At 39.5% G+C, this 20,779-nt stretch overlaps 1 protein-coding gene across 2 annotated transcripts; it reads left to right on the top strand.

Annotated features, from left to right (window-relative positions):
• Positions 1-3,732: 3,732 nt before the first annotated feature.
• Positions 3,733-20,074, top strand: LOC110935473 (developmentally-regulated G-protein 2). Of its 2 annotated transcripts, none has more exons than XM_022177856.2 (12): positions 3,733-3,907; positions 5,328-5,413; positions 5,746-5,813; positions 6,828-6,904; positions 7,650-7,830; positions 8,179-8,235; positions 8,884-8,958; positions 9,792-9,911; positions 17,929-18,099; positions 18,203-18,316; positions 19,484-19,654; positions 19,742-20,074. In XM_022177856.2, exons 2-12 carry the CDS (start codon positions 5,344-5,346, stop codon positions 19,835-19,837), a joined length of 1,200 nt encoding a protein of 399 aa, XP_022033548.1. In that variant the 5' UTR covers positions 3,733-3,907; positions 5,328-5,343; the 3' UTR covers positions 19,838-20,074. The 2 variants fall into 2 exon arrangements, with proteins under 2 accessions (XP_022033548.1, XP_022033549.1); XM_022177857.2 differs by having other exon boundaries at positions 3,734-3,903; positions 5,327-5,413.
• The last annotated feature ends 705 nt before the right edge of the window (positions 20,075-20,779 follow it).

Genomic DNA, 20,779 nt, shown 5'->3' with positions numbered 1-20,779 from the left:
ATAAAAAGCGCATGAAAATTGGAACGGTTACCTAAACATGCATGGTAACTGATTAATCAATTTTAACATTTGTTTGCAATTAAAAAAATTAATTTAAATGAAAATACGAAACAGTTACCTAACATGGTAACTGCTTTTAATTAATTAATTTTAAAATTTGTTTACAACTAAAAAATTAAGTTAAATGACAATCGTACCCTTATATTTAGTGAAGAAGATCTATGGCCAGGATTTGTTCGTTTTGTTCACAAATAGGGAAGTGTTCATAAATGAACTTAACTCTATATATATATATATATATATATATATATATATATATATATATATATATGGAGGTTCATTTGAGAACAAAATTTAGTTGAGAAGAAAAAGAATAAAGGGTACAATTGGAAAATATTTAGTAGTTATTCTATAATCTCGTTATTACAATATTTAAGTAATTAATTACTCATAAAGACTATTATTCTCTACACTAATTTTCATTGCCTACATACATAAAAAATTATCCTACACGTTTCGAAAATTATCCAACACATGCTTAAATTTATCCTACACAACCCGTAATTTATCCCACACACACTCTAATTTTTTTTATTTTTGAAAAAATATATATTTTTTTAAAAATAAGTTACAAATTTAATATAGTTAGATATTAAAAAGGAAGACTAGATATTAATGATCTATGTAACTTTACAAATATACCCTTACATTAAAATTAAATGCAAATATTAAATGAAGTAATGAAACATTCTTATTGGTTGAAACTTATTCTTTTTTTCTTCTTACAAAAAATTTATTCTCATTTGAACCTTCCACTATATATATATATATAAGTGAAGTTTAAACAACTTTGGGCTTCTAGCATCATGGCAAGTTTGCGCTCCCATCACCTTGGAGATGCATGTTCAATCCCTTGCCTCTAGCTCAACAAGAGATACAAATTAGGCCTAAGAAAGCCAACAAATCTTACGAATTTAAGCACACTAATTGTTAGATCAAACTGATATTTTTTAAACTCAACATGGCAGTGCCCCGTTTTTTCTATTTGCACCGAGCCTACTAATTTTCAGGGATTCCTAGGGATATCCCTGTATATATGTATATCAGAAAGACAATGTCAGTTATAGGAACAAATTGGGCATTAATGACGTGTGAACCTCTTTGCACCAAGAAGGATGGAACATCACATGTCAACAGGTTTTGTCCCGTAGGCTTAACCACATGTTTTATATGATAGAACCCCATTCCAAGCGTTAAGTCATAGACACTATAGATATCACCCTACACTTAAGGTAAAGAGCATCACATCTTCTTCAACCCGAACCTCTCTTATGCTTATCATCTTACTATCACTTATACATCTATGCTTAACATATCTCATTCAGAGTGCCCTCAAAGTTCAAGCTTCAAGGGTTTCTTCCCGTGGTAGCACCTCATGAACTTCGAAAGATGAGAAATGGTGTTAGATCTCCAATGAGATGAATATGAACCAGACGAGTCATTTTCTTACACTCCTCCTAGACGTTATTCCGTTGACCGAATGTCTTGTAGCAACAACACTTACATTCAACTAATGTACTGAACTTCGGTAAACAAAAGCTAAAGCAACTCAAGCATATATAAACCAATGTACTATAAACTTATTTTATCTTAGAGTTAATTGCTCGAATGCTCCTTATGGTTTGCAATTTTTTACGTTTAGTCTCCAACTTTCTTAAATTATATGTATGTTCTCAACAATTCAATTGTTTGTTACTTAGGTGGTGTTTGTTTTTTTCAAGAAGAGCTTCCTGGCCTCTTCTGTCTGCACCGTGCAGACGCGGGAAGAGGTTTAGCCTCAGAAGAGTGTTTTTTTTTTTTTTCTGAGAAGTGTTTTTTACCTCTCCCCAGCCTCTTCCTGAGGAAGATATAAACCAAAGCTTTTTACCTCTTATTGGCACCACCTCCACCTCCACCCCTGCTCCGCTACCACCTCCCCTGCTCCGCCACCATCATCATCATCACCACCCCTGCTCCGCCACCATCATCATCATCACCTCCACCCCTGCTCCGACACCACTGCTCCGCCACCACCACCCCTGCTCCGCCACCATCATCATCATCAAAACCCCCAAATCATCATCATCAAAACCCCCAAATCGAGAGAGAGAGAGAGAGAGAGAGAGAGAGAGAGAGAGGGGGAGAGGGAGCAGCAGGAGACCGAGAACGGTGGCCGGAGCCGTCGACATGTCGTTCAGACCATCATCATCATCTCGAAATCTTCCGACTCGATGGAACCCTAGGTTAGGGAGGTGACGGTGTGAAGGCGGAGGTGGTGACGGTGGTGGTGATGATGGCGGTGGTGAAGTGGTGGCGCTGGTGAAGTGGTGGCGGTGGTGATGATGGCGGTGGTTCAGATTTTAGAGAGAGAGTAGAGAGAGTTTTGTGTGTGTTTTAAACTAGAAGAGGTTTTATATATAAAAAAAACAAACCCTCTTCTCCTTGCAGACTGCAGACATTTGGTCCACCTCTTCTCCTGCAGATGTCTGCAGATGTGGCCTGCAGCAGAAGAGGTTTTCCTGCAGAAAAAACAAACAGCACCTTAGATAGCAACCACAGTCAGGGGCGTACCCACCCTAAGCCAAGTGTGGGCGGGCGCACCCCCTGAAAAAATATTTTTTAGTGCTATTTTTCGCCGGAAATCCCGACCGCACCCCTTGTAATTTTTCACCCGCACCCCTTGAAAATTTTCAACCGCCCCACTTAGAAAAAAAATAATTATTAACCACTTATTCACTTAATTATTTAGTCCAATCAAAGCCAATCTGCAATCAATTTTTATTAACACAAGCCCAAACCCAACCTAAATAAATTTGAATTAAGTAAAATAATCCAAACCATTCACTCATTCCATTTCCAAATCCTGTCCCCAAAAAAAGTCCCAGCGAATTAATGCCACTGCTCACGACCTGGTGGCGGTTTTTACCGGAAAAACCAAAATTCTGGTTGGACCGACCCATATTACGTCAGAATTCCAATATAGAACTAGTATGGTTTATTTATTTATTTTGTTTTATGTAATGATTAGGAGAAAATATAGATGTGTAAGGGTTTAATCTTTTTATATTTTTTTTGATTTTTTTGTTGTTCTAAACTTGTAGTTAAATGATTTTGTTGTTTTATTTATAGTTTTATTTGTTTAAATGATTAGTTACAAGTAATCAACATTTAATATTAGGGCTTGAATGTTTAAAAATATAATTTAAAGTTATTGGCTATGGTTGAACATGATTGTTTATTTTGTTTAAGTGTTGTGTTATGAACTTGTGAAGCAAATTATATGTGTTAGGAACAACGAGTAAGAATGTAATGAACTTATGGCGTGTTTAGTATCTTTAGATGATATTTTGGATATATTTCAAAAAAAAAAAAAACCTGTAGGGCACAATTTTAAATACGTTTGTAATTTGTAATGACGTTTGACAGTTTTTTGATTATTTATAAATTTTAGTTTGATGTTCTTTTGTCTTACATGATCCGACCCGACCCGTTATGAGCCCATATTTTTATACAACTAAGGGCCTAAAATATTTGAAAATATTCCGCACCACTAGGAAAAAATTTATGGGTCCATCACTAACCACAATGAATAGACATTAACTTATCTAGTTAAATGCATATGAAATGACTTTTTTGCCCTTAATAATAAAAAAAAGAGTATAAACATGTATTGGGCTGGGCTTGGAAATGGACTCGATTAACACACATCAACAGAAAACGTACACGAGAGTCTCATCGTCATCACTACCACTGAAAGAGAGGGTTATTATTAGCAGCCATTTTCGAACTCACTCGAAGCACATCGTATCTTCACCATCACCGATTCCTCAGATCAATCCACCGTCTTCTTCCGCATCTACTACTTCAGGTACGTAGTACGATCTCATTGCAGCAGTTCATTCTTCAATTATTCGCCTAATTTTTGCTAATTCGAGCATCTAGGGTTACTCGTTTCAGTCAATTACTTACGAAATGCTAGAATCGATGTTAATTTTGCGAACGGCGTGTTTGAATTGTGTTGCAGTGAATAGAAATCTGAATCTGGAGATGATTAATATTGATGCTTGTTGTAGTAGTTGTTTGATAGTTGATAACAAGTTAAGCATGAAGAAGCATACATTTGTTTTCAAGTGTTGTTGTACTGTGACTCTGTGAGTTGTAACCTTGTTAGTTTCGTAGACGTTTGAATAGGCTTCAATGCGTTATGTTGATTGTTGTTTTTACACTGTTAATACTGTACTCTTGAAGCTAGGGCTGTAAACGAACCAAAAAAACACGAACAAGACCTTGTTCGTGTTCGTTTGTTAAAAAATATATGTGTTCGCGAACCGTTCACGAACACTTATCGAACGGGATTTTATGTTTGTGTTTGTTTGTTAAGGAAATGAACTTGTTCGTGTTCGTTTGTGTTTGTTTGTTAATTTTAGGCAACAAATATTGACAAACACAAATAAGCACAAACTAATGTGCATGAACACAAATGGAAACAAACGAACACAAACACTAGTTCATGAACAGAATATATAATACACTGACACTTATTAGATATTTAATTTGTCAGAATTTTGATATATTTAAATAAATATACAAACTAAAAACACTAATGAACTATCGAACACAAGCGAACACGTTACCGAACGTTCACGAACATAAACGAACGAACGCGACCTCTGTTCATGTTTGTTCATTTAACTAAACGAACGAAATTTCTTGTTCGTGTTCGTTTGTTTAATAAACGAACGAACACAAACGAACTTCCCGCCGAACGGTTCACGAACTGTTCACCGAATGTTTGGTTCGTTTACAGCCCTACTTGAAGCTGTAGGAAATAAAGTGTTTTGCCGGTGTTAGTTTTGTGTAATATGTGTTTGAATTGTGTGTTCGTGAATAGGAATCCGAATCCGCCGATGATTAATATCGATGCTAGTTCTAGTTGTTGTTAGATTGGTAGTTGATGAGAAGTTAAGCATGAAGAAGCATACATTTGTTTTGAAGTGTTGTTGTACTGTGGACTGTGGCCTTGTTTTAGTGTGTAGAATGATTCTGTACGTTGAGCTGTTGGTTAGGGAAACAGGAAACTCGTTAGTTTCGTAGACGTTTGAATAGGCTTCGATGCGCTATGTTGATTGTTGTTTTTACACAGTTAGAACTGTACTCTTGAAGCTGTAGGAAATAAGGTGTTGTGCTGGTGTTTCTTGTAGCTTACATATTTCTTTACATGATGGAGCTTGGAACTTGTAAACAATGCAAAACTGTTTTGCTAATACAGTTATTTTACGTGTCTACAGCCTATCGTAAAGAAAGATGGGGATCATAGAAAGGATCAAAGAAATTGAAGCCGAGATGGCTCGGACTCAGAAAAATAAAGCAACAGGTTATAAATGAAAGGCTTGCATATAATTTGTGTTATTAAATTTTGAAATTGTTTTCACCTGTATTGTTGGTATAGCATATTATTGAATGCAAGTGTGCAACATGGAAAATTTGAGTGAAATAAGATGTTCATTGTCTAAATTACATTCACAGCATACACTTACTTGGTACTTTTGTATGGTTGTACTTCTTGTTTCTGATAACATTTCCAAGTAATTAATGCTCGTCTCTGTATTTAATTTGATCGTCGTGTACCATATTTATGTTATCAATACATCATTTTTATATAAAGATGTAAATATATTTTGTTCAGTTTTACTTCCCTTGTTACAGAGTATCATTTGGGCCAGCTCAAGGCTAAGATAGCAAAGCTAAGGACACAACTGTTAGAGCCACCAAAAGTAAGCAGTTGATAATGTTTTGCTATACTGTTTGCTCATCTGTTAATGCTCACATGTTGTCCTTTTCATGCACATAGTTGACTAATTTAATTGTTAAACCCGAGGTCGTTTAAACAAGTGAATCAAGAACACAATGATGCAACCAAACTTATTAGTTATGACACAACTTGTGAACTCAGCAAACTTCGATCGTATACAAACATAAAAGGAACAGACCAAAGAAAGTCAAACCACTTGTGGAACTTACGTACGAACGGATAAACCAATAAACAAAAGAAAACTTTTTAATAACTACCAAAGCTGGTCACGTGCCAACAAAACTTGCTGAAACAATTTTTCGGAAAACAATAATACTTCGATAAGTTGATTGGTTTTAATTTACATCAGTGACTTGACTTTATATACTAGAATAAATCTTGACCAACAAGCTATTAATCCTAAATAGAAAACAATTAGTAAAGCCATAGTTGTCAATAGCGAATAGCGGACGATAGCGACAAGCTACCTATACGCTACGTAGCGATAGCGATGAAATAGCAGACGCTATTTCACATTTAGCGATACACTAGAAGAAAATTTTAGAAATAGTTTATATGTATATTTTACCAAAAAAATGAAAGAAAATAAAAAAATTACAAAAATTTTGCTATTTCCCACTATTTGTCGCTACCAACTATATAGCGCCACATGAGGGCTACGCTAAGCTATTCTATTCACTATGGCGGGCGCTATGCTCGCTATTAACAACTATGAGTAAAGCTAGCCTAAACTTGTCTAAACAAACACAGATAAACATAAAACAATTAAACTAAATTAATTTTACTAAACGCCAAGCTTTAGTAGATCTTCTCCTACCACCCCTCGGGATCATCCGTACCACCCTTATATTATTCACACTAACCATCCGGGTCCTTCATGTTGGTATTGCACCAAGTTTCACATTAATATCATATATCTCTGCTGGAGAGGGTTTCATGCACATATCTGACTTCATATTCCTTTTATGATAAACAGGGGTCTAGTGGAGCTGGAGAGGGTTTTGAGGTTACAAAATATGGCCATGGTCGTGTTGCACTCATAGGATTTCCAAGGTCTGTTATGGATACTGATCTTATTGCTAAAATACAATGTACTTTCTCGTTGTCCGGTTTTGATCATCATACATGAAAGTACCATGACTAAACGAGACCAAGGTTGAAATATGCTGGAATTTATTGCAAGACCCCGAAAATAAAAGTTAATGCAAAGTTATAGCCAATTATGGTTTAAGTAAATTACAAAAAATCGTCCTTTATGTATGTCACTTATTGCAAATTGTGTCCTTTATCTTCAATAATTACAAAAAACGTACTCGATGTTTGCAAACCTTGCAAGTTATGTCCTTTAGCCCTAACCCAGTTAATTTTTTGTGGTTAAATCCGACCAAATGGACCCTACATGAGGGTATTTTCGTCATTTTACTCTCATGTGGGGTCCATTTAGTCAGATTTAACCACAAAAATACCCTCATGCGGGGTCCATTTGGTCAGATTTAACCACAAAAATTAACTGAGTTAGGGCTAAAGGACATAACTTGCAAGGGTTTGCAAACATCGAGTACGTTTTCTGTAATTATTGAAGACAAAGGACACAATTTGCAATAAGTGACATACATAAAGGACGATTTTTGTAATTTACTCTTATGGTTTTAATATGGTGGTGGTATTATTGATATGTTGGGCCTTAGTCTTTTATATATAAAGGTCGTATTCAGCTTAAAACGTGTATCGTATGTTCTAACACAAATTATCTGATTATTATCACTTCTCGGTGTTCTGATATATTATTTTTATACAGTGTGGGAAAGTCCACGCTCTTAACTATGTTGACTGGAACTCAATCAGAAGCTGCAGCATACGAGTTTACAACTCTAACTTGTATTCCTGGGATTATTCACTACAACGGTACTAAAATTCAGTTACTTGATCTTCCTGGAATCATTGAAGGAGCGTCTGAGGGCAAGGGTCGTGGTAGGCAGGTAAGTTTATTTATCGTTTAATATTACTGGTTGTCGTTATATTTGTAGTGACTTTAGTTTTCTATATGTTTAATAGATGTATAACACATTGGATTTATAGTTCTAGGACTTGTACCACGATTTAACAGGAAAGTCTTCAATTAGAAAATAATGCACATGAAGCTATAGGATAATGATACACAGGTGGTATCTAAAGTTGTTTTATTATTTTCGTGCCATTACTGAAAAGTTATGAATACTTGGGTGACCTATTATACATCATTCCTTAACTTATTGAATAAAGCTGCATATTCATCTCAGTTGTAGTATATACATCTTTGCTAATAACATTGTTCTTTTCAAGTTTAGGTTATTGCTGTTTCAAAGTCATCAGACATTGTGTTGATGGTTCTCGATGCTTCAAAAGTAAGTCATCATTATGATATAAAATCTTGTTTAGTCGTCTCTATTGATTAGAGCTGTTCATAAAGCTCGCGACTCGTAGCGCGGCTCGTAGCTCGCTCAAAAGAAGCTCGAGAAAAACTAGCTAAAAAACTCAATCTGAGATGATGTGAACCAAGCTGGCTCATTTTGTAACCAAGCTCAGCTCGAGCTAAGCTCGGCTCGGCCCATGGCTCGGCTCGTTGGCTCGTTCTTAGGCTCGTTTAACTCCGACGTAAAGCTCAAGCCAAGTTTAACTGCCTGAATTAATTTCGAGCTTGAGCTCGACCCCACCCTGGCTCGACTCGGCTCGACTCGTTTACAGCCCTACTATTGATGTATATGTGATTAGGAAATTCCAAACACCAATACTTCTACTATCTCACCAATAATGGACAGTTATATTTTAATTTTATATGTGGAATCTTATTTATTATCAAAGCATAACCTATTTTTTATATATTTTTTTCTCTATGTGCGCTTTTCTTAAAAAAGCCCACGCTTTTTTTGCGCCTTGCGCCTGGGCTCCGGGCGAGACCGATGCGCCTCGCCTGCGCCTTGCGTCTTTGACAACATAGTTTAAGATCTCTCTCTCTCTCTCTCTAAATTCAAAATTTTCAACAAAATTTTCAGAGTGAAGGACATAGACAGATATTGACAAAAGAGCTTGAAGCCGTTGGCTTGCGCTTAAACAAGAAACCACCACAGGTAATGTTTCAAATCATTGATTTATTGTTTTGGAAATCGTTGTAATACCACGCATATGCTAGTAAATCTTCTTTTAGCTCTACTTCTACAATTATTCTTATGTCGGTTACATTTGAGTCTTGGTTTAAAAAAGCGCGAAGCGCTCCGAAGCGTTTTGGTTCCAAAAGCTTTAAGCGAAGCTTCAAGCGCGAAGCGAGAGCTTCACGTATACGAAGCGCTCAAAATTAAAAAATATATATATATATATATATATTGTACACATCAATATGACCTATTCTACTTGTTAATCAATAACAAACACAAAAACATGATTAAAAAACACACTTAACACATAAAAAACATAGTTAAAACATAAATTAAAGTCGAAAAGCACTTGGGGTAAAGAAACAGGCCTCATTTAACCCTATTTAAAGATTGTTGGGCTTAAAAAATGGCCCAAATGTGACCTGATTGGGCTGAAGCGTCGCTTCAAACCATCATCGCTTCGCGCTTAAAGCTCGCTTCACAGCGCTTCACGTAATGTAACGCTTCAGACCAAAAAAAGCGATGTTTCCAGTGCTTCAGCGCTTCACGCTTAAAGCTCGCTTTAAGCGCGCTTTTTTAAACACAGATTTGAGTCAAATAAGATGTTTTTTATGTTCTCGTTGGGTCGTTATAGGGTATTTTAATGATGACCTAAACATAACAAAACTTTTACAAGTCTACATATTTACATAATAATCCTTTAACTACTCATGCACAAATGGCAACACAGAAGTTGACACTGCATTAGTACTTTATGCTAAACGTCCAATTTTTTTATTTTTTATTTTGATGTGTTTGGTCCGTCGCAGATATACTTCAAAAAGAAAAAAACTGGTGGAATTTCCTTCAACAGCACAGTGCAATTGACTCATGTGGATGAGAAGCTTTGCTACCAAATTCTACATGAATACAAGATTCACAATGCAGAGGTAATCTAAACGTTCAGCTAATTGATAATTGTATTCAATAGGAAGTTTCTAGTGTTAATGTATCAGCCCAAATAACAAATTGGCCCATTATATTATTAGGCTAGGGTTTACGTCTATTTAAATCCATGTAATCTCTTTTCTAATTGTAATACAAATCATTATTATTGAGTTAATTTGGTATCAGAGCCAAACCTAAAAACCCTAATCAGCCGCCGCCCTACCCTCCCACTGCCGACGCAAGTTCCGGTACCCTCCAGCTCCTGCCGACATTAAAACTCCGGCCAAACAATCTCCCACATCCATGGCGGCTATCATACCTTTCACAACTCAAGAAAAAAACAGCCCATAACTCTCATAAATTTGCCTTTACTCTTAACCCTAAAAACTATGGTTATTGGAAAGCAATGATCGAACCATTCCTTATTGCCAACAATCTGTTTGGCTATATTGACGGCACTATACCATGCCCATCAAAACAAGTTACCACCGGAGAAGTCACCGCTGACAACCCGAGTTACCCGGGTTGGGTTGCTAATGATGCTCATGTTCGTATGGTTCTTGTCTCAACTATCTCTGAAGCCTCCTTCCAGCACGTTCAAGGTAAAACCTCTCGTGATATTTGGCTTGCTTTAGAACGTGCTTATGCTCCATCAACATCTTCCCATGAATTTACATTAAAAACTCAGCTTCTTAAACTCGCCATGAAAGGCGATGAAAAACCAGTCGACTATTTGAGTCGTGCTCAAGAATACGCTACCGCTCTTGCTAATATAGGTGAACCGATAAAAGATAAGGACTTGGTTATGCTTACTATTGCTGGTCTACGAGACGAGTATAATGGGTTGAAAAGTAATCTTCTTGCTCGATCCCCTCCGGTTGCCTTTAACGAACTACACGGGCTGCTGAGTGATCACGATTATATGCTGAATCGTCTTCTTTCGGTTCCGGTTGCAGCCAGCCACTCGTCACAGCCATTTGCGGCTGTTGCCACTACATCTGTTCAACCCAACTCCATTGGTATTGATGGTATTCAGCAGCAACTACAGTCCCTCCAACTTATGGCTGCCCAAATCGGTTATCAGCTTCAGCCCGCAACTTCTCCATCACCGGCAGCCTCTAACACAGCCCCTCAACCCCAAGCATATGCTGCATCTCGTTCCTACAGTAACAATCGTCCAAATCGTGGCAGCAGGGGCAATTATCGCGGCAACAATCGGTCTAATCGGGGCCGCGAGCATCAAGCCACACGACAGTTTTCTTGGGCCTCCACCCAAAATATGGTTTACGGTCATTGCAACAGGTGTGGAATCAGACATATTCCGTCTCAATGTCCAAATCAGTCTTCTCAAGGTCGTGCACAAGCCAATTTTGCTGCTTCCAATTATGCTGCTTTAGATGCTGGCTCCTATTCCACTTGGAAACCTGACACAGGTGCTAACAACCATGGTTCTCCGGATTTGTACAGCTTCGATAATTCTGAGCCATACCATGGTAATGACTCTCTCCGTGTTGGTGACGGTAACCCCCTTCCTATCCTACATATTGGCTCAAAACAATTTTCATCTTCAAATAAAACTTTCAAACTTTCAGATATTCTTCATGTCCCACAACTTAAACAAAACCTACTTTCTGTACAAAAATTTTGTACCGACAATAATGTCTTTTTTGAATTTCATTCTTCTTTTTTTGTCGTGAAGGACGAGGTTACACAAGCTACTCTCCTCCGGGCCCCAGTGAACAGGGATTATATTCCATCCGACTTCCTCGTTTTCAGTCACTACCTAAAGTTGCTTACACCGCCATCAAAGCTTCCTCCACAATATGGCATCAACGATTGGGTCACCCCCATGGTCGAGTTTTTAATTCTCTTGTTTCTTCATGTTCTTTACCTGTTTCAAATAAATTGTCATCTTTTTTGTGTACCTCTTGTCAAATGGGCAAGTCTTCTAAACTCCATTTGCAAGATTCAACTTTTCGTAGTAATAATATTTTAGACCTGGTTTATTGTGATGTTTGGGGACCTTCTCCCTCTTTGTCAATTGATGGTTATCGATATTACTTATTGTGTGTTGATCATTATTCCCGTTACATGTGGCTTTTCCCACTCAATCAAAAGTCGGATGTTTATTCTCAGTTTACCAATTTTGTTTGCATGGCAGAACGCCAATTCAATACAAAACTTAAAAATGTGCAATCTGATTGGGGAGGCGAATTTCGCAACTTAACTTCGTTTTTTACCTCTCTAGGCATCGTTCATCGCAGGTCATGTCCCCATACTAGTGAACAAAATGGGACTGTTGAACGACGCCATCGTCATGTTGTGGAGACTGGCCTTGCTCTTCTCGCTCAGGCCCATCTACCCCAACATTTCTGGTTCTTTGCCTTTGAAACAGCGGTCTACCTCATTAATCGTCTTCCTTCTCGAGTAAATTCCAACAAATCTCCTTTCCAAATCCTTTTTAATCGTAAACCAGATTACACCTTCCTTCGTGTTTTTGGCTGTCAGTGCTTTCCGTATCTTCGTCCTTACAATCGACATAAAATTGAATTTCGGTCCCTCCCTTGTGTCTTTCTTGGATACAGCCCTGTTCACCATGGGTACCGCTGCCTTGATCCACAAACCGAAAGAGTTTATATTGCCCGACATGTACGCTTCAACGAACATGTTTTCCCCTACGAACAACCCTTACCTACCCAACCTACTCCACCGCAATCGTCTCCTTACACTTCTATCTTCCCTGACCCAATTCCGGACCTTGATACACCAAATATGCCACCCACTCAACCATTCCCACCGCCCCCTCCTCCACCACAAACTCCGACCCCACCTCCACAAAATGACCCTCCAACACCTCCACCCCCACCACCACCACAGAACTGTTGGGTTCGTAGGCTTTAGGGTAGCCGGCCCTAATTAGGGTTAGCCTACCCTAGTTAGGGTTAGCCGGCCCTAGTTATTAGGCCCACTTAGTTAACTTGTTGACCAAGTAGGAAACCCTAATCTTGTTCTATAAATACCTATGATGTAATTGTAGTCTGTGTCATTCTGAAAACAGTTGTGAGCATCTAATAAAAGTGAAACCCTAGTTGCAACCCGTGGACGTAGGTCACCTTGACCGAACCACGTAAATTCTCGTGTTCTTTATTTTCTGCTAGTGTGTGTGTGTGTGTTTGTTCCGCTTCCGCTCGAGCCTACTCTGATCCGATACCCCTAACAAGTGGTATCAGAGCCAAAGGTTCAGTTAAATACACGGTTCACACGGTTATCGCAGGAGAAGGAGAGAGAGAGCTGGACGAGATCTTGATCTGCTGTTGCTGCCGTCGCCGCTGACTTGTTTACGGCCCGTACCTATTCTCTGGTTACGGCTCGTAAGGTCTAGGGTTTGCGCCGTAGGGTTTGCTGTTGCAGATCTGGTGGTTTTGGGGTGTTTAGCGATTAGGGTTTCGGTTCTTAAACCCTGGTTATTCGCTGATTTTACGCTCGGGTTTGCAGGAGAAGTCGCTGGTTCGGGTGCTTCGGGTTTCTGGTTTATTGAAAGTTGCTCGGGTTTTGGTTGCTTGGTTCCTTGTGGTTTTTTCTGGTTTTTCTCGTTTGCTATGGCTGAAGACGGGAACGTCCGAATCGAGAAGTTCAACGGTACTGATTTTGCATGGTGGAGAATGCAAATAGAGGCGTTGCTTGGTGAATGCGATTTGGATGTGGTACTGGAAGAAAAACCTGCTGGAATGGATAAAGCTGCCGAGGCAATTTGGAACTCAAAGGACAAAAAGGCAAGAGGTAAAATTACATTGGCTTTGACGAGGAGCGTTGCATTTAATATCATGAAAGAAACAACTGCTCGTGATATGTTAGAAGCTCTGTCAAATATGTATGAGAAGTCGTCTGCCGGTAATAGGGTGTTCTTGATGAGGGAACTGTTTAATATGAGAATGAACGAAGGCAGTTCAGTTGCTGATCACATTAACGAGGTCAATTCAATTTTGTCCAGGTTAGCAACTGTGGGCATGAAGTTGGATGATGACACTCAGGCTGTGGTTTTGTTATCTTCCTTACCTGATAGTTGGTCAGGATTTGTGACAACGGTCACTGAAACTGCTGGAACTGGAAATTTGAAGTTTGATCGGGTCCGGGATAGTGTTTTGGGTGAAGACGTTCGCAGGAGGAACACTAGTGGAGGATCTACTTCTGGTATGCTCAGTGTTAGCAGGGGAAGAGGTAAAAACAGAAGCAGTGGGAGTCGTGGGAAAAGCTTGTCTAAAGCTGAGAAGAATGTGAGGTGCTGGAACTGTGGTGAAAAGGGGCATGTTAAAAACGAGTGTCCTGATCCTAAGAAAGAGGATGGTAAGCAGCATGTAAACAGTGTTGTGTCAGATGAATCTGACGGTGACGTACTGGTTTGCTGTGAAGAGTCTATAGATTCTTGGGCTATGGATTCTGGTTCTTCGTTTCACGCCATGCACAGCGGGGAGACGATGGTGAATCTGAAAAAAGGAGACTTTGGAAAGGTACGATTAGCTAACGGTCATGTTCTTAATGTTACGGGTATGGGAGATGTCAATCTGAAGACTTCACTGGGCACTACATGGAACTTAAAGAACGTCAGGGTAATTCCAGGTTTAACGAAGAAACTTATTTCTGTTAGTCAACTGGATAAACAGGGACTAGATGTTAAGTTTGGTGGTGGGAAGTGGAAGGTGATTGATGGAAATCTTGTTGTTGCCTGTGGGAGGAGACGAGGATCGTTGTATCTAGTTGAGATACCTGTTGAGGGAGTAGCCGTCCCTGTACAACATAAAGTCTGGTTCACTGAATCTAGTAAGCGGAAGAGGGTTCAATTTGCGAACTTGAATCCTGGTGCTTTGGGGATGTCAGTTGAATGTGGTCGGGGGTCTAAGTTTAAGTCAGTCAGGGGATTTGGTGATAGTGGGAGCATGGGTCGTGTTCCGGGTACAATCACAAAGAACCGTTGGGTTTTGAAGACGAAGATTCCGACTGAAGAAAAAAGCTCTCTTGGAAATAGTTTGCAAAATGTGAAGAGTGGTGTTAATTCTCGGTGTATCTCTGGAGCTGGTGGATCGTGCAAGCCGGTTGAGATAGAGAATGGGTCTGATAAGACTGTTGGGTTGGAGCTTGTGGGAGCTTCAACTGGTCTCTCAGTTACTTGATGAGAGGTGTGGTTGCAACTAGGTGGCTTGGATGTGACTGAAGTCTTAGCTTGTTCTTGGAACTGGAGGCTGGGAAGACTTGAACGTAAAGATTACTGAAGTTACTGGTGATGGGTTTCTTGGATGCACTTTGTGGACTATGCAAAGCCTCCGAGTGGGAGATTGTTGGGTTCGTAGGCTTTAGGGTAGCCGGCCCTAATTAGGGTTAGCCTACCCTAGTTAGGGTTAGCCGGCCCTAGTTATTAGGCCCACTTAGTTAACTTGTTGACCAAGTAGGAAACCCTAATCTTGTTCTATAAATACCTATGATGTAATTGTAGTCTGTGTCATTCTGAAAACAGTTGTGAGCATCTAATAAAAGTGAAACCCTAGTTGCAACACGTGGACGTAGGTCACCTTGACCGAACCACGTAAATTCTCGTGTTCTTTATTTTCTGCTAGTGTGTGTGTGTGTGTTTGTTCCGCTTCCGCTCGAGCCTACTCTGATCCGATACCCCTAACAAGAACCACCCTCCGCCACCTCGACCTCGTCCTTCTCATCTTCGACAAAACCCAAAACAAACTCAACCCTTTGACCCCTCGGCCTTCACTGCCTCCACTACCTCCAACCAAACCGAACCCACATCCTTTACCGTTGCCAACCGATCCCCGGAGTGGCGTCGTGCCATGGCCGAGGAATTAGAGGCCTTACACAAAAACGGAACCTGGTCGTTAGTCCCTCGTGTCGATAATACTAACGTTGTTGATTGTAAATGGGTGTACAGGTTGAAAACCGATTCCAATGGCAATATCAGTCGCTACAAAGCACGACTCGTAGCGAAAGGTTTTCGGCAACAGTCCGGGGTGGATTATCATGAGACGTTCAGCCCAGTTGTAAAACCGGTCACTATCCGTACGGTTTTATCCCTTGCGGTTTCCAACAACTGGCCCTTAAATCAACTGGATGCTCAAAATGCTTTTCTTCATGGAGATCTAGAAGAAACAGTGTATATGACTCAGCCCCCTGGCTTCGTTGATCCTACTAAACCCCATCATGTGTGTCGTCTCCATAAGTCTCTATATGGCCTGAAACAGGCCCCACGAGCATGGTTCACTAAACTGTCAACAGCTTTGCAACAGGTTGGTTTTTACGGTTCCAAAACAGATCCGTCTCTCTTTATCTACAATCACCGGGGTAGCATTGTATATGTCTTAGTCTATGTTGATGATATCATCATCACTGGCAACAACTCCCAACTGGTTAACTCCATCATCACAAAGCTCAGTTCGATGCTAGAAGTTAAAGATCTTGGCAAACTACATTATTTTTTGGGTATTGAAGTCATCCACCAGACCTCCAGTTTAATTCTTTCTCAAAGAAAGTACCTACTTGATGTCATTAATCGGGCTGGACTCTCTGAATGTAAACCTGTTGCCTCCCCAATGGATGTCAAATCAGTTCTCTTGCCAAATGACAGCTTGCCTTATGCTGATCCGACGAAGTATCGTCAGATTGTTGGTGCCCTTCAGTATGCTACCCTCTCACGTCCTGATATTGCTTTTTCAGTCAACAAGGTTTGCCAGTTTATGCACGCACCTACTGAAAACCATTGGTCTGCTGTTAAACGAATCCTACGATATCTAAAGGGAACTATTAATCTTGGGCTCCTTTTCCGGCATTCGTCTGCATCTCATCTTCATGCCTTTTCTGATTCCTGTTGGAATGATGGATCTAGTCCTCTTGTTCAAGCATATTCAGACTCTGATTGGGCTGGTTGCCCGGTGGACCGACGATCCACGGGGGGATATGCAATCTATTTGGGCTCAAATCTGGTCTCGTGGTCCGCTCGTAAACAAAAGACCGTCTCTCGGTCCTCCACAGAATCTGAATATAAAGCCATTGCCGATGCTGTTGCTGAAATAATTTGGCTCGAATCTCTTCTTCGGGAATTGGGAATTACAGCTTCTAAACCAACGTTATGGTGCGATAATCTTGGTGCTACATATCTATCGGCCAACCCAGTCTTTCACGCTCGTACTAAACATGTTGAAGTGGATTTTCATTTTGTTCGAGAACAAGTTGCTAAAGGGAAGTTGAATGTCAAGTTCATTAAGACTGATGACCAGATTGCCGACGTATTCACAAAGCCCTTGTCTTCTCAACGTTTCATGTTTCTCAGGTCCAAGTTGCAGGTCGTTCCCCGCCCTCAACTTGCGGGGGAATATCAGCCCAAATAACAAATTGGCCCATTATATTATTAGGCTAGGGTTTACGTCTATTTAAATCCATGTAATCTCTTTTCTAATTGTAATACAAATCATTATTATTGAGTTAATTTAATGTACCTTTTAATTTGAAATATAATTATATTATTTGAATCGTAATGGAAATCATATCCTCTTCCCTGGAGGAATAAGAATAATTAGAGTTAATTGCGCGGATGGTCCCTGTGGTTTCACGTTTTTGCACGTTTAGTCCCCACCTTTTGAAAATAGCAGGTATGCTCCCTATGGTTTGTTATTTTGTTACTCGGATAGTCCCCTGAGTAGATGTCAGTTATTTTGGAAATAGCAGGTATGCTCCCTATGGTTTGCATTTTGTTACTCGGATAGTCCCCTGAGTAAATGTCAGGGGACTATCCGAGTAAGAAATGACAAACCATAGGGAGCATACCTGCTATTTCAGAAATGTGGGGACTAAACATGAAAAAATGTGAAACCACAGGGACCATCCGGGCAATTAACTCGAATAATTATTTAATATACGCCTGAGTATTTTGGTATATGTTTAAGAAATTATTTAATAGAGTCCTCATGAGTCATGATATTACTCTTTTTTTTTTTTTTTTTTTTCATATTCACTGTTTTGCAGTTATTATTCCGTGAGGATGCAACTGTGGATGATTTGATTGATGTTATAGAGGGGAACCGTAAGTACATGAAATGTATATATGTATACAACAAAATCGATGTTGTTGGTATTGATGATGTTGACAGACTAGCACGACAACCGAATTCTATTGTTATTAGCTGCAACTTGAAGGTATGTTCTGTTCTTCATTGTACAAAAGCGTTGTTATTGTTAAAGCATCTGAATAAATTCGGGACGATATATTCGTAAGTTTTTAACAAGTTTATTTTGACAGCTGAATTTGGATAGGCTGCTTGCAAAGATGTGGGAAGCAATGGGGCTGGTTAGGGTTTATACAAAGCCGCAAGGCCAACAACCCGATTTTGGTGATCCTGTGGTTCTTTCTTCTGTATGTTAAACACTCTTTTGTGTGTGATGTTATTATGTGCTCGAGAAATCAGTATTCTTGTTTTTAGGGAAAATGTCACTAAATAGTAATCAAGTCCACCGTTATTCCACATGTTGCTCAAAGCTCTTTTCTAACCACACAAGTTTTAGTTATACAGATTTCTTTTATTAATGAATAGGTGGTACTAGGGGTGCAAACGAGCCAAGCGGCTCGCGAGCTGCTTGTTATTGGCTCGAGAAAAAGCTCGAGACGAGCCGAGACTTATTGAGCCCGAGCCGAGCTTGAGCCTAAATAAAAGCTTGTTTATTTATTGAGCCCAAGCCCATGCCTGGCATGTGAAGCTTGTCAGTCTCGTCGAGCCTTAGTGTAATATTAGTATTTATTAATATTTAATAACATTTGCCCCTTATTTAAAGGTGTCTAGTAAATGAGCCGAGCCCAGCTTATTTAAACTTGTTTACGAGCCAAGCCCAAACCTAAAAATAAGCTTGTTTAGGTGGTGTTTGTTTTTCTAACAAAGATCTGCGCAGGCTCTTCTGTCTATGCCGCGCAGCACATACCATGCGCAGACATTGCCATCTGCGACGTTTCATTAAAAATCGTCTGCGCGAGCTCTTCTTTGTGCAGACTTGGCCCAATCACTTCTAAGATCTTCTAAGGTTTGCAGAGGGTTAAACACCACCACCCACCCCCACCGTCCACCACCCACCACCGTCCATCATCACCACCACCCACCACCACCGTCCACCCACACCACCGTCCACCACCACCCACCACCACTTCTAAGATCTTCTAAGGTCTGCTGAGGGTTTTTCCACCTCTTCTACAGATGTCTGCAGATATGGTCCGTAGACTGCAGACATTTTACCTCTTAAAAAACAAACAGCACCTTAGTAAACAAGTTTGAGCCCGAGCTTCACTTATCAAGCTCGCAAGCCTAAACAAGTCTATTATTTATATTTTTTTATTTAATATATTAGTTAAGATATAATAAATGAGCCAAGCCTGAGTCGAGCTTGAGAAATACCAACGAGCCGAGCTCGAGCTTTGAAGCTCGGCTCGTTTGCACCCCTTGTATTTACAATTCAGTGACATGTTCCCTTGTTTTTATTCTGGAAAGTAAATACAGTTTTTTTTCTTTTCGTATATATTTTTGTGTAATTTCAGGATAGAGGTGGGTGCAGTGTAGAAGACTTTTGTAACCAAATACACAGAAGCCTCGTGAAAGAAGTCAAATACGTGCTGGTTTGGGGCGCAAGTGCAAGGCATTCCCCGCAACATTGTGGCCTTAGTCATGTTCTTCATGATGAGGATGTTGTTCAGATCGTCAAGAAAAAGGTATATTCACAATATCACTATGAAAACGGCTGAAGTTTTTCCTAATCCAAACACTGAAATTTTATAATAATGATTTGTACTCAACAGGAGAAAGAAAGTGAAGGAAGAGGCCGGTTCAAGTCGCATACAACTGGTCCTGATCGAATAGCTGATAGAGTAAAAAAGGCTCCTTTGAAGAATTAGTCAACTGGTCAACGTCTTCTACTATGCGGATGAGAGCATAGGCAGACCTTTCTTTATACGCGCGCACCTTAATTGTTTTGATCGGATACATGAATACAACAAATGTCTTGTGATACTGGATGTTGTGATGTAGATTTTGTGGAAACTGACTACATGTGTTTTGGAGTTTCCGTTGGGTTTTCGATACATTGTCATTTATCTGGTTGTTTATGAGTAGTAAGAGACTCTTTTAAATAAGCAGTTTTCAAGTTCATTTCAAACTGCTTATTTGAAGAATACGCATATGATAAGCGAAGAAAGACTGATTGGGTAAAATGGGTGATTTTGAATTGACACTCAACTTTACATTGGTAATGTATGTTTCTTTTGTCGTTTAAATCGGTACACTTTTGAAATGGTTACGCGGGTGATGTGATGCTAAACTTTGGCAAGGTTTTTTTTCCTACCGTTTAAAGGGTCATGCATAGTAATGTTATGACCCATGTTATGTCCCCGAGAGCTATGGACGTATTTTTAAAAGTTACTATTCAAAAAGGTGTAGTGGCGCAGCTCGTTGCCTGTTTACCAGCTATCTCGATGTAAATTCATAACACGAAAAATAATTGATATACAAACAAAATTATAATAGCTTTTGACCTGTCTTACGAAGGTAAATAAAAATCACGTTACACTTTTAACATGTCGATTTCAACTTCGGTACATTGGTGTAAGCTCTTGCCTAGGTGCCTATGTATGCCTTTTCTGTTTTTGAGGCCTTCTTGAACTACACAAGGTGTAAGCTTCGTTACATAAGTGTAAGCTTTTGCACTATCCTACAAAATCCCATAGGCCAAATCAGTACAATATAGCATGGAAACCTCTTTCCTCTGGGATAGAGAGACTGATTTGAATGATAACATAACAATATCATCATTTTTGTAAAACTACTATGACTAGTGTTAG

This window comes from Helianthus annuus, chromosome 4 (genome assembly GCF_002127325.2).
Source record: "Helianthus annuus cultivar XRQ/B chromosome 4, HanXRQr2.0-SUNRISE, whole genome shotgun sequence".
Taxonomy (NCBI): domain Eukaryota; kingdom Viridiplantae; phylum Streptophyta; class Magnoliopsida; order Asterales; family Asteraceae; genus Helianthus; species Helianthus annuus.
The sequence above is the reverse complement of the archived record's forward strand: the minus strand, read 5'-3'. Positions and strand labels throughout refer to the sequence as shown.

Coding starts and splice junctions, on each gene's coding strand:
- LOC110935473 (XM_022177856.2), top strand. CDS start 5,344: ATGGGGATCATAGAAAGGATCAAAGAAATTGAAGCCGAGATGGCTCGG. Junction 7,831..8,178: donor GCAAGGGTCGTGGTAGGCAG/GTAAGTTTATTT, acceptor TTTCAAGTTTAG/GTTATTGCTGTTTCAAAGTC. Junction 8,959..9,791: donor TAAACAAGAAACCACCACAG/GTAATGTTTCAA, acceptor GGTCCGTCGCAG/ATATACTTCAAAAAGAAAAA.